Here is a 13,408-nt window from a genome sequence, read left to right as displayed (position 1 = left end):
GATGGAGGGGCATCCTAGCTTTGCACTCATTTCTTCTCTAGGCCTCCTTACCCCAGCATTTATCTGCCCCTAGGGCTTCTCCATCTGCTAATTGCTTCTTACTCAATCTTTGCCTGCTTACCCACAAGCCCTGGTGCCTGCTCTTTCCTTTGCCTTACATTTCTATTTTTTTGTCTTCAGAATTATGGATAAGGGTACAGTTGGCCCTTTGTGTCTAGGTTCTGTGGATTCAACCAACTGTGGATGGAAAAGATGAGGGAAAAAATTTCTAGGAAGTTCCCCAAAGCAGAACTTGAAGTTGTTGCACACCAGTGACTATTTACATAGCCTTTAATTGTATTTATTATGTACTGAAAGTGATCTAGAGATGATTTACATTATGCAGGAGAATGTGCATGGGTTATAAGCAAACGCTACACTGTTTCACATAGGAAATTGAGCATTTGAAGATTTTGGTATCCGAGGGGGGTCCTGGAACTGATTCCCCTGTGGATATCAAGGGACAGCGGTGAAGTACTTTATGGTACTTTCTCTGATGTCCTTAAAGAATCTCCATGTTTCTAGAGATAAAACTTCTTCTAAGCAGTTTTAGCTTTTTATTAACTAGGCAGAATTGTTTAGAAGTCTTGCTATTTTTATAGACAGTGTGACAATATTAGCACAGAAATAGCTTATAAGTTTTGCTGCAATAATGAAAAATAAAGGAGACAGTTAACATAATGTAGAAAGCCATCTAGTTTTCACCCTCAAGATAATCATATAAACATAGTGAAGTTAATGCCATTTACCAGATTTTTTTGGCACACCAAAATCAAAGAGGTTAATTGGAAGTTAGCTCAATTTACACATTACTGAAAACCTATATCTTTTAACTCTCTGTTTCATATTCTTTTTATTATACTAAATTGCCACTTTGACAATATACCTACCATATATGGAAGGAAATGTTAATCTGTCACAATTTCATTCACACATATAATCGGTGTTTCTTACAAATATTCAAATATGTTATGATCACTTTATGATTAAATATAAAAAGAGAATACAAATAAAGCAAAAGAGGGAGCTAGTATTTATTGAGCCATTAGTTTGTGCATGTATTACCCACCTTCATGGAAATTTAGTCAAGAATTAATTCCCTAATGACTCAGACCATTAGTGACCATTGGGTCATTTCTATAATAAGATGACTACTATTCTCCCCATCCTCAGCTTTTGATGACAATAGACCTAAGCACAGTCACCAAAAGCATGAGCCTTCGCCTTGTTTCTTTTTTTAAAGAAAGAACTTTTACTGAAGTATGAGTGATATGTAAAAAGCTGTACATATAATGTGAAGAAGTTCATGAGCTTGGAATAGGTATACATCTGGGAAACCATCACCATCACAAAGGCATAGACAATCCATCATCTCCCATACCCTTCACCATTATTATTATTATTATTTTGTGGTAAGGCTATAACATAAGATGTACCCTCTTAGCAAATTTTAGCAATGAATTATTAGCTTTAGGCACTATGTTGTATGGTAGATCTCCAGAATTTACTTATCTGGCATAGTTAAAACTTTATACTCCTTAGCCATAATCCCTCCTTTTCTCTATCCCCTGGCAACAGCCACTGTTCTCTGCTTCTATGAGTTTGACTGTTTTTGATTCTACACATAAATGAGATTCTACAGTGTTTGTTTTTCTGTTTCTGGCTTATTTCACTTAGCATAGTATACTTCAGATCTATCCAGGTTGCCGCAAATGCCAGGATTTCCTTCTTTAATTTTCCATTGCATATACATGTGTGTGTGTGTATCATATATATATATATGATATATACCACACATTTTCTTTATCCATCATTCATCTGTCAGTAGACATTTGTTTCCATATCTTGACTATTGTGGAAAATGTTGCAATAAATGTGGGAGTACAGGTATCTTTTTGAGATTGTGATTTCAATTTCTTTGGATAAATACCCACAAGTGGGGCCTCTGGATCATATGGTAGTTCTAGTTTTAAGTTTTTGGGAAATCTCCATACTGTTTTCTGTAGTGGCTGTATCAGTTTACATTCTCACTAACAGTATAACAGGTTTCTCTTCTCTATACCCTCTCCAGAGCTTACCTTTTTTTCCCTTGACTAACAGCCAGCTTAACAGGTGTGAAGTAATACTTCCTTGTGGTTTCGATTTGCATTTATCTGATCATTAGTCATGTTGAGCACCCTTTCAAATATATGTTGGCCATTGGTATGTCTTCTTTGGAAAAATTTCATTCAGGTCCTTTTTTGCCCATTTTTTTAACTGGATAATTTGGCTTTTTGCTATTGACTTGCAGGAGTTCGTTATATTTTTTGGATATTAACCCCTTATCATATCCATGACTTGAAAATATTTTCTTCCATTCTGTAGTTAAGATTTTTTAGTTTGGTATAATCCTGGTGTTTTGGTTTTTTACTTTTGCTGCTTGTACTTTTGGTGTCATATCCAAAAAATCATTGCAAGGCCAATGTCAGGAAACTTTCCCTCTGTACTTTCTACTAGGAGTTTAACTTATATTTGTCTTTAGTCCATTATAGTCGATTTCTTCCCTTTTTCTATCCACCTTTTCTTCTCCCTGAAAAAGCACACACAGCAGAAATGTGTGTTGAAATAGAAAGTCAGAGGTTAAAACAAAATACTCAGCCAATTATGAATCCTGAAACTTTTCTTGAATGCTTCCTTTGTATTTAATTGCAAATGTTTATTCGAGGTAAAAATATTTTTTAATACAAATAGAATTCCGGTTAAAAAAATCTCTTCTCAAAGTACCTATCTATTTCAGTTCAGTTTAAAAACTACTAGGAGTGGAGAAGAGTAAACAACCCAAGTCATAAGAGAATTGACAGGGTTTGTTAATTTATCTGATAAACCAGAAAATGGTATTCTAGATACCTGTAATAACTACCCACCCTCAAGACCATTGGAAGACCCATATACAGGCATATGTTTATTTCTAGATACATCTCTAACCTTAGAGAATAGCCTTATCACAGGTAGGTACATCATTACTGAGGAGTAGAGAGTTCCAACAATATCAGTTGTGGGCCAAAAGAACTGGGTTGGCTTAAGACACCTTGCTATGATGTGATTTGATGACCTTGATGTATCTGCAGTTGAAGTTGTCAACACTGGTCTGTAAAACATTGTGATTATGGCTCATTTTTACTGATTTCTGTCTCAGGCTGATAGTCTTTGTACCATCTTTCAAGCAAAAACTCTTTCTGAAGCATGAACAGTATCAGTTGCCATAGATTTTCTTATTATGAAGAGCAGTCTGGTTTTATCACCTCCCTCTGTTTTCTATAATTTATTCTTTATTCCATGAATTGTCTGTTTGTAGGTTTTTACTTCCTCTGTTGCTGATAGCTTCTGCTTTTCCTCTTCTCATTCATGTTCTTGAACCAGTTTCTTTTGTAGAGTCATGTTTTTCTGCTGAGAAAATTCACTCAGAATTTGTGCTGCAAGGATCTAGCTAAATTCAGTAAATAAGAGTCAGGTTCCAGTCTCTAAATTTGTTCTTACAGCTCATGCCTGGCTGACACTTCATCACTCAGTTTGGAATAGGAATGGTCATTATCTTTTTCAACTAATGTTAACTATTGTTAACATCGGTCTGGTCTGGGAAGCATCTATCATTTGTCTTTTCTAATTTTTTCACTCTGGTGATCTGCCAGCTGTCCATTGTCAAATTCATTCCATGCGTATCATTTTTAATTAATTTTGCTTTAAATTCAAAAGTGATATCAAATTATCTGCACAGTAGACTTCTTAAAAACTTCTGTTTATTTTCTTTGTACGCAAGATCTTTATGTGTCACTGTGTGTTTTGTATAATTTATTAGTTCACAAGATCAGTATAGTGCTCATTCCAGTCTTCTGTTTCTTATAGCGATTATAACATGCTCTTCTCAAATCTAGTATTTTCTTTGTAAATCCAATAGGGTTTAGATTCTCATTTCTCATAACTTAATTTAGCTTCATTTTTTCTCTCAAATATTATGAAACTCTTTGGAAAACCTTGTCATAGTCAATAGGTATCTGTATTACCAAGTATATTTTCAGTTTCCTTAGACTTTATTTCTTTCTCAACTCTCAAAATAATAAGCAACTTTCCCACAGTATTTGGTTCATTTCTGTAAGAATTCAAATTAAGTATTTGAGGCACACATGTTCTTTTTTTTCCTGATGTGGATTGTGGTATCTTAGCTCTCCACCCAGGATAGAACCCAGGCCCACGACTATGGAAACACTGAGTCCTAACCACTGGACTGCCAAGGAGTCCTCTTAACTTTGTTGCTTGATTTCTTCAAATATATTGCTTCTTTGATCATTCTTTTATAGTCTGATATTTTAAAAATATCTTTTAAAGTTTGTTTCAAATTATTATTAGACATTTAGATAATCTATTGTTTTTACTTGATAAATTCTACTATTAATATGTAAGAAGAAAGTGGTAAAGTAATTCCAATAAACAGATATAACTATAGACTCCAAAAACTTTTCATAAAAATCAGGTCTAGGCCCTTCTGGCACCTTTGTTACAGATAAGACAGCAGTCAGTGTAAGTATCTTCCATGGTAATCTTCTCTCTGGTAGTTCTTAACATTTTTTTCTTTATCCTAGAATATTTCTAAGTTTCTCCTTTGTGTTTGTGTGATTTATTTTACTTGACACTTGAGTTTAAGAGTTTAACTTCTATCTTAGATCTCCTGTTTTCAATTCTGGAATGGTCTCAAATATTATCTCTTAAACAAAGGCTTCCCTGTCACTTCTTTTGAGTTCTCTTATAAGTAAAATTTTTCCTCTTAGCATAGATAGATGAGGCTTCCCTGGTGACTCAATGGAAGAACCTGCCTGCCAATGCAGGAGACACAGCTTTGATCCCTGGATCAGGAAGATTCCTCTGGAGAAGGAAATGGCAATCCACTAGTATTCTTGCCTGGGAAATGCCATGGACAGAGGAGCCTGGCAGGCTACAGTCCATGGGGTCATGAAAGAGTCAGACAAGACTTAGTGACTAAATAACAGCAACAACAATAGATAGATGGATGGATGAATGGATGGATAGATAGGTAAGTAGATAGCTAGCTAGCTAGATAGATGACAGAGTCTTATTCTGTTTGGGCTACTGTAATAAAATACCACAGATGGGTAGCTTATAAACAACAGAAATTTATTTCTCGTGTTTTGGAGGCTGGGATGTCTAAAATCAAGGTGCCAGCATGGTCACCTTCGGATGAGGGACCTTTTCCTGGTTCATAGCTGGAGACTTTTCACTGTGTCCTCACATAGTGGAAGGGACTAAGGATCTCTATGGGGTCTTTTTATAAGTTCCATTCACGAGGGCTCCAGCTTCATGATTTAAACTCCTCCAAAAGACCTCACTCCTAATATCACCATCTTTGGGGGTTAGAATCTCAACCTGTGAATTTGTGTGATACACTTACATTCAGACCACAGTGGATAGTTAGATACATAGATAGATACTGGATTGGTCTCTCTGAGCCGCATTCTACATCTTCCAAATCTATTCCTTCTTCAACCGTATCTAGACCAGCATTTTATAGATTTATCTTTTTTTTTTTAATTTCAATGACCATTTTCAAGGTTTCTAAAGGATTTTCTTTCAAATCCACTTGTTTCTTTTTTCCTTGTTTATGTTTAAAATCCCTCGCTCTTTAATGGATGTTATTTCATTTATCTCTTAAAGCACAATTAACATACTAATCTTTATCTGATGCTTTCTTAAAATTAATTAATTTTACCTGAAACAAATCCTTGATCTTATTATTGAGTGCCATCTTTCTTAGCATTAGATTTCTTATGTTTTGGAACTTTGATTTCTATACTCTTTGTAAGTAGGAGGTTTTGAGTGTATCTGTGGGTATATAGTTTTCTCTGTATGTGTGTCTGCCTTTCTTTTCTCTGTATTCACCCTTTCTTACCTAATCATTTTATGTTTGCCTTTACCTGACCTCCCAGCTTTATAGACCAGATTTGTCTTAAAATGGCATTTCAGGACTTCTGTCCTAGATTTCTGTTGGGAATATCACAGAATTAGGCGTCAAACCAACAGAGGCTTACTTCATTTTCTGATTGAGAGATTATATCTATATTCCAGAGATCTAGGTTTTTTTCAGCTTCTCTTCAGTATTTATAAGCCCCCAGCTTCAAAAAGTGAGTCTGGCTCTGATGAGAGAAGTTTTGAGCATTTATTCTTCAGGGATAGAACCCATGGGTACCATTTCTACCCCTATAACTAGGCCAAGCAAGTTCATGCTTTATCTCTGCTCTCCACTTTTCATTTCCGGTCTATTTCATGCCTGTCTTTTTCAGATACAAATACTTCTAAATGTTTTCTGCTTTTTATAATTGACTATGTTTAGAGTAGAAGGAACAAATCAGAGCATAAACTCAAGTGCCATCTTTACAACATACTACTAATGAATTTTTCATGCATGTTATTTTAATCTTTTCAACTTCTTTGCTTCTTCAGAGCAAGTATACATCTAATACATGAGGGCCTATAATCCTAACTATGCAGATCACAGACAACATAAGTATCTAGTAGTTTCTAAACATTTCTTACTTAAAGTAATTTTGTAATATAAAAATTCTGATTCCTAATCCAAAGGACATTGTATATTATATATCAGAATTTGTCAATATATATATGAATATGTGTGTTTTTGAGTGTGCATATAAATGTATATTTTTCATACCTATTAGGATTCCCTGGGTTTATTTACCTATTTCTATGTTTTTCCTTGTGCTCCCCATCTGGCCAAAGATAGCTTGAGTCTGATGAAAATCTCTCTTTGTTCCAGAATACAGAAAGAAATCTGAAATTTCAAATGACAGTTTTGAACTCTGCTTCAAAACTGCTTCTCCTAATATTTTCAATTGATTTTATTGTTTGATTGGTTTTTAAACCTCTTAGAAAACACAGATGGCCAGACTTACTCTATCCAAGGGCTTGCTGGGAAACTAATCTGGCCCACTGATGTCTTTATTTCCTGTGATGGTGTCTCCACGTGGAAGTCAGTGGCTCAGATTACAGTAAGTGTCACCTGGGTGCAAGGCCTAGAGTTTAGAAGTCATCGATCCATCTTTGCAACTTGTTCTTCAAAACCAGACAGTTCTGTATTTTCCTTGGCTTCTTTCTCCCAGCAAATATAATAATATCTCAATTCTCATTGTGAGCTGATTATTCTCTTCTATCTGCCGGGATCATAATTCAGTGGGAGCTGTTCCTAACCAAGGAAATGAGGGCAGAAATTATATAATTGAGAATAATGGGCTTGAAATCCATGAATGTCTAGAAACATGTGCAAGTCTGACACTTACTAGCTTGGTGGTCTTCATAGGCAACTCACTGAAAAAAAGTTTTTCTCCACTTTTAAAATGAGATCATCATATAGACTAAACACTTATTGAATGACAATAATGAGCTAGCCCCTTAGAAAAATGAGACCAATAGTTACTCCCTAAATGCTTTCTAATTAAAAGCATTCTGATTTTAGGTAAGTAGGTTATTAGAGAAATTCCAATATATAAAAATTCACATTTAATAATAAACAAAATAAAATAATAATGTTTAATAAAATAGAAATATTTGTAAAAATTATTTACATTACTAGTACATACATTTAACTAACTGCCAACTAAATATTTTCAAAAGAAGTCTGATGAGTGTGACTGAAGAGAAACTGTAATCACTTTTACTTAGTGCTTTTAATTATCAATATACTGAAATCTTCAGAAAAGAAGTTTCCTAAGAGACATGAAATCTCAACACCACCAATTTTCTTTTTTTTTTTTTTTACCCAATCCAACACTACTCAGTCTTTTATTTTTTTAATTTTTATTTTTTTTTTGTCATACATTGATATGAATCAGCCATAGATTTACACGTATTCCCCATCCCGATCCCCCCTCCCACCTCCCTCTCCACCCGATTCCTCTGGGTCTTCCCAGTGCACCAGGCCCGAGCACTTGTCTCATGCATCCCACCTGGGCTGGTGATCTGTTTCACCGTAGATAATATACATGCTGTTCTTTCAAAACATCTCACCCTCACCTTCTCCCACAGAGTTCAAAAGTCTGTTCTGTATTTCTGTGTCTCTTTTTCTGTTTTGCATATAGGGTTATCGTTACCATCTTTCTAAATTCCATATATATGTGTTAGTATGCTGTAATGTTCTTTATCTTTCTGGCTTACTTCACTCTGTATAAGGGGCTCCAGTTTCATCCATCCCATTAGGATTGATTCAAATGAATTCTTTTTAACGGCTGAGTAATATTCCATGGTGTATATGTACCACAGCTTCCTTATCCATTCATCTGCTGATGGGCATCTAGGTTGCTTCCATGTCCTGGCTATTATAAACAGTGCTGCGATGAACATTGGGGTGCACGTGTCTCTTTCAGATCTGTTTTCCTCAGTGTGTATGCCCAGAAGTGGTATTGCTGGGTCATATGGCAGTTCTATTTCCAGTTTTTTAAGGAATCTCCACACTGTTTTCCATAGTGGCTGTACTAGTTTGCATTCCCACCAACAGTGTAAGAGGGTTCCCTTTTCTCCACACCCTCTCCAGCATTTATTGCTTGTAGACTTTTGGATAGCAGCCATCCTGACTGGCATGTAATGGTACCTCAGTGTGGTTTTGATTTGCATTTCTCTAATAATGAGTGATGTTGAGCATCTTTTCATGTGTTTGTTAGCCATCTGTATGTCTTCTTTGGAGAAATGTCTGTTTAGTTCTTTGGCCCATTTTTTGATTGGGTCATTTATTTTTCTGGAATTGAGCTGCAGGAGTTGCTTGTATATTTTTGAGATTAATCCTTTGTCTGTTTCTTCATTTGCTATTATTTTCTCCCAATCTGAGGGCTGTCTTTTCACCTTGCTTATAGTTTCCTTTGTAGTGCAAAAGCTTTTAAGTTTCATTAGGTCCCATTTGTTTAGTTTTGCTTTTATTTCCAATATTCTGGGAGGTGGGTCATAGAGGATCTTGCTGTGATTTATGTCTGAGAGTGTTTTGCCTATGTTCTCCTCTAGGAGTTTTATAGTTTCTGGTCTTACATTTAGATCTTTAATCCATTTTGAGTTTATTTTTGTGTATGGTCAACACCACCAATTTTCTTACAAACACTTTCTTACTGATGATATCTAGGCAAGATGAACAAAAATTCTGAATCTTTAGTGTCTCTAAGTAACACGTCACTGATTAGAGATCTAGGACAGCTTTTATAATTAAATGAGGCTAAATAGTTATGCTGGAATATCAGAGACAAAATTAGCCTTTACAAATCTCTGGTCCTTTTCATGTTAGTTAAAATAGTGATAAAATATATAGAAATCCTTTACTAGCCATTTTGGAATAAAAAATTCCAAAAATTGTTCTTTGTCTTTCAGGTCCTCCAGGGAAACGGGGTAAGAGGGGCCGAAGAGGAGAATCTGGTAAGTCTCTCTTTCAGCTGCCCTGTGTCATTCATATCCTGGTTAGGTTCCCACATCTGTTCCTCCTAATTAGTGATTATATTGTTTTGTTGGGTATTGTGTCCATGCGTGTGTGTGTGTGTGTGTGTGTGTGTGTGTGATGTTTAAATCTTCTCTGCTACATCTAGAATTCTTTTTTTATCTTATTTCCATCAAACTGTAGGAAGGAGAAGTTTGCAAAATGTTATTAATTTCAGTTTAATAGCCCCCGGCACCCTATTTTGGCTTGTTTACTGTGTCAGGTTAAATCTGCCCTTTCAGTGTACAGCGGGGAATTTATTAGCCACACACAGTGTGGCAGCATCACCTGCTCTCCATCTACACAGGTGGTCAGTCGGGGCAGGTTCTCTGCAGAAACATCCGCCTTGGGCACCAGGGCATATGTCTTGGAAAGATTATTATTTTATCCAACTGATAAAGTTTTGTCATGCTTCAACTCTCATTCTTTTCAAAACTTGAGAATTTTTATTCCTCTTGTATAGCCATAGCATTTTAGTGATGACAGGAGCCTCAGTAATCAATCCAGAGTTTTCATTTTCTAGCTGAGGAAATGGTGGCCCAGAGCGATCAGGTGGTTTAGCAAAGCCCATGCAATTTTTTTTTAATGAGCAGAACTTGAAGCACAACCAATTGTCCTGATACCCTTTTCAGTGTTTTTCTTTCTCTTTTTTTTTTGCTTCCAGGCCAAATCCCTATATGCAAAGTCAAATAAAAACTATTTTTTGAAACCAAGATATTCAAATGAGTGTGTTCAGTTACAGTATTACTAATACTTTTATAAAGTCTAAGACTTCAAAAATGTAAATGTAAATGTGAAGTCTTAACAGGGTATCAGTTCTTTCTTGAAAGATAAGAGGAAGGTAATTAAAGGTATGATTTTAGTAAGAAATGTTATTTTTCAGTATTTTCTACCTACAAGTATTTATTAGCATTAAAAACAAGCCACTAAGGGTTAAAACGGTGGAAATACGAACACATCAGAAAGATAAGACAGCAGATTGGGTTTTTGTCTCATCTGCTCCCTCTTGGAAAAATTCTGTCAAAGTAAAAAGGTTTTATGAAAAAGTATCTGCTTAATTCCTTTAAAGAAATTCTCAAAAGTTATCTTTAATCCTCATTCACTCTAAATAATTGGAAAGTTATATAGATATCCCCTTCATGAATTGCGAAGGTTTGTAATAAGAGGATGCTTTATAAATTTGTTTTGAAGGAAAAAAATGATAAAACATTGGTGGACCCAAATAATCACTGAATTGATCTTTGTGTCAAAAGAAAGAAAGATGATTAAGGGGAGGAAAGTGAAAAGTTGTACTTAGGCAATTTTACAGAAAATATAAAAATCAGTTCCCAACTTTCTGACTCCTGAGAACTGGTGTTTTAATTGAGCATATGGTGTGTGAAATATCGAAATTTTCTTAGACTTTGCCTGTATTTTGATGAGAATACACAGTTTTAAAGAAACATATAAACATCAGGGCTTAGTCTTTTATAGACTAAAAATACTACTGAATGGTAAAGATTCTTAAAAAAAAATAATGGTACATTGCTGATTTAGCCATTTTTACCAAACTCAAGAAAATTGTCCATCAATTGTTTACAATTGGTCAATCATGAAGGCTAAAGACTCTCCTGATTCATATTGTCTACATTTTGGATATATAAATTACACAATGTTTGCTTAAAATACATTAACCTCTCAGTAATTCATAAACAGGCCTCAGGGAATCTGAATATTCCTTGAAATTTTACTTAAAATTTTGTGTGCACATAGATGTAAATGTATTTTTCTGATGTGGTCTTATAGGTCCATGATCAAAAAATGACTAAGAATCACTGAATTTTTAAATGACTTCTGTGTCTCTTGGATTATGTAGATGATTATGATGATGCTCTAATGTTTTATTTCATCTTACTAGTTGGCATATTCACTAATTTACTTCTCCTCTTTTTCTTATTCTCTCCACTCTCCTCCGACCACAGGTCCTCCTGTAAGTATATTTGCTGAATTTTGGCTCTTCTGCGTTAATCAGGACCACGTATGTTAAAACTTTGCTAAAATATCCAAGTATAGTCTGCATGTCATTTAAAAAAATGTTGCTGACCTTTAGTATTTAACTTTGGGAAATTATTTTTTAAGTTTAATATTTTGTGATCATATGATGTGTTAGAGTGCAGTATGTGTCAATTAAAAAAAACTTTATTTTTAATATAATCACAAACCAATATTCTCTTGGTAATTTTGGAATAGCTTATGAATCTCCTGATATTAAATGTTTTTCCTGGAATCCTGAGGTTTCTTTGCAAGCAAACCCCCAAGCTCTTTCACACTTCTTTCATTCATTTAAGCCTGTATCTGAAATATTTACATTTGCCAGTACCCGAGATGTAGATGGCAACATGATCACGGAAGTGATACCCCCAGAGGGCTTGGTCCAGGCTCGCTCCATAGGCAACACTCCCTTTGAAGTCCTTTGGAGTTTTGCCTGCATAAAGAGCTTGAGGTGGGGCCCTGGGAGAGTTGCACTTTCTTTTTTCTTTCCTTGAGTAGGGTCATAGCTGCAGCATTCCAGTCTGCTTTGCACTCCCAGGAACAGATTATCTTGTCAGCTTTGAGCTAGATGTGTTTTTGAGTAATATCCTGGATATCTGTCGTCTGACCCCAGAGCTGTGCGTTTACGGTAGCAGCGATCATTGGCCTTGAGTTGTTTTCTCATCCCGAGTAGCCAGCGTGCTCTGGGGTTCACAGACTCTGAGTTGGCAACTTCCCTAACAGGCCAGCTTGGTCCAGGGAGAGGGGCTTAGCATATACTCGTTTACTTGATTCAGAGGAAGCATTGGCTTCCAAATATCTTTTGCAGTCTTCCTGCCATGTTCAAGGATGGAACATAAATCATCTTAGAAATGACTTTTTTTTTCTGTAACTGACTTTCAGCTCTTGCTTAATGCTAGGCAGATGGCATACCCCAGGCCTTTGGCTTCATATTTAAACCTCTGTCTTTTAAACTAGAAACAAACCACTACCAAAGGAGACCTTGGAGATTACATCCAGAATAGAGTGTTCAAGGCTTCTTTTTGTGGATGTATGTATTAGGTAGGCCAGAGGTAGCTCTATTTCATCTCTGCCTTACAATGACATTCAGGATGCTAGAATTTCCTCTTTGGTCCTTCACAAATTTAGACAGCCATGTGGCTCCTGCTTTTTGGGGGGCTTTCTATTAGTGCAGGCTTTCCACTCTAAAAGATTTCAATTGATTTTACTTTTTTAAATTATATATTTAAAAAGAGGACTAGTGTGTTTTAAGCCCCTGTATATGGCAGGCAATATTCTAGGCACTTTACATAACATTTATTTTGTCTGATGTCATCTTTCCCATTATCATTAATATCCCTAAATATTACCATTTTTCAGTAAGGAAACTCAGGCTCATAGAGGTTAATCATCAGCTGGGCCTCCCAGGTGGGTCTGGTGGTAAAGAACCTGCCGGCCAACGCACAAACCATAAGAGATGCAAGTTGGATCCCTGGGTGGGGAAGATTCCCTGGAGGAGGGCATGGCAATCCACTCCAGTATTCTTGCTTAGAGAATCCCATGTAAGAGGAGCCTGGTGGCCTACAGTCCATGGAGTCGCAAAGAGTAGGACACAACTGAAGTGACTTAGCAGGCATGCATGTACAGCTAAAGAGGATTTGCAAAGTTTGAATTCAGTTAGATATGTCCGATTCTAAATACTTTCTGCTTACCACATTACCTTTCTTCCTCAAAATCATGAGTATATTATAACATGGGTCATTGTTACATAGCTTTGGCAGGCTATGGGTCAAATCATAATTCTTTTTTTACTGAAGTATAGTTAGTTTACAATATTATTAGTTTTAG

At 35.8% G+C, this 13,408-nt stretch overlaps 1 protein-coding gene across 23 annotated transcripts in view; it reads left to right on the top strand.

The window, feature by feature from the left end:
* Positions 1-13,408, top strand: part of COL25A1 (collagen type XXV alpha 1 chain) — a 492,664-nt gene that overhangs the window by 241,753 nt on the left and 237,503 nt on the right. For all 23 annotated transcript variants that reach the window (XM_043438685.1, XM_043438674.1, XM_043438683.1 and 20 more), the window contains exons 3-4: positions 9,448-9,492; positions 11,512-11,519. In XM_043438685.1, coding sequence (XP_043294620.1) covers positions 9,448-9,492; positions 11,512-11,519 — 53 coding nt within the window. The remainder of the gene's footprint in view (positions 1-9,447; positions 9,493-11,511; positions 11,520-13,408) is intronic.

The sequence above is a fragment of the Cervus canadensis genome, chromosome 19 (assembly GCF_019320065.1).
Source record: "Cervus canadensis isolate Bull #8, Minnesota chromosome 19, ASM1932006v1, whole genome shotgun sequence".
NCBI classification, from domain to species: Eukaryota; Metazoa; Chordata; class Mammalia; order Artiodactyla; family Cervidae; genus Cervus; species Cervus canadensis.
Note: the sequence above shows the minus strand (reverse complement) of the source record. Positions and strands in the feature narration are given on the sequence as shown.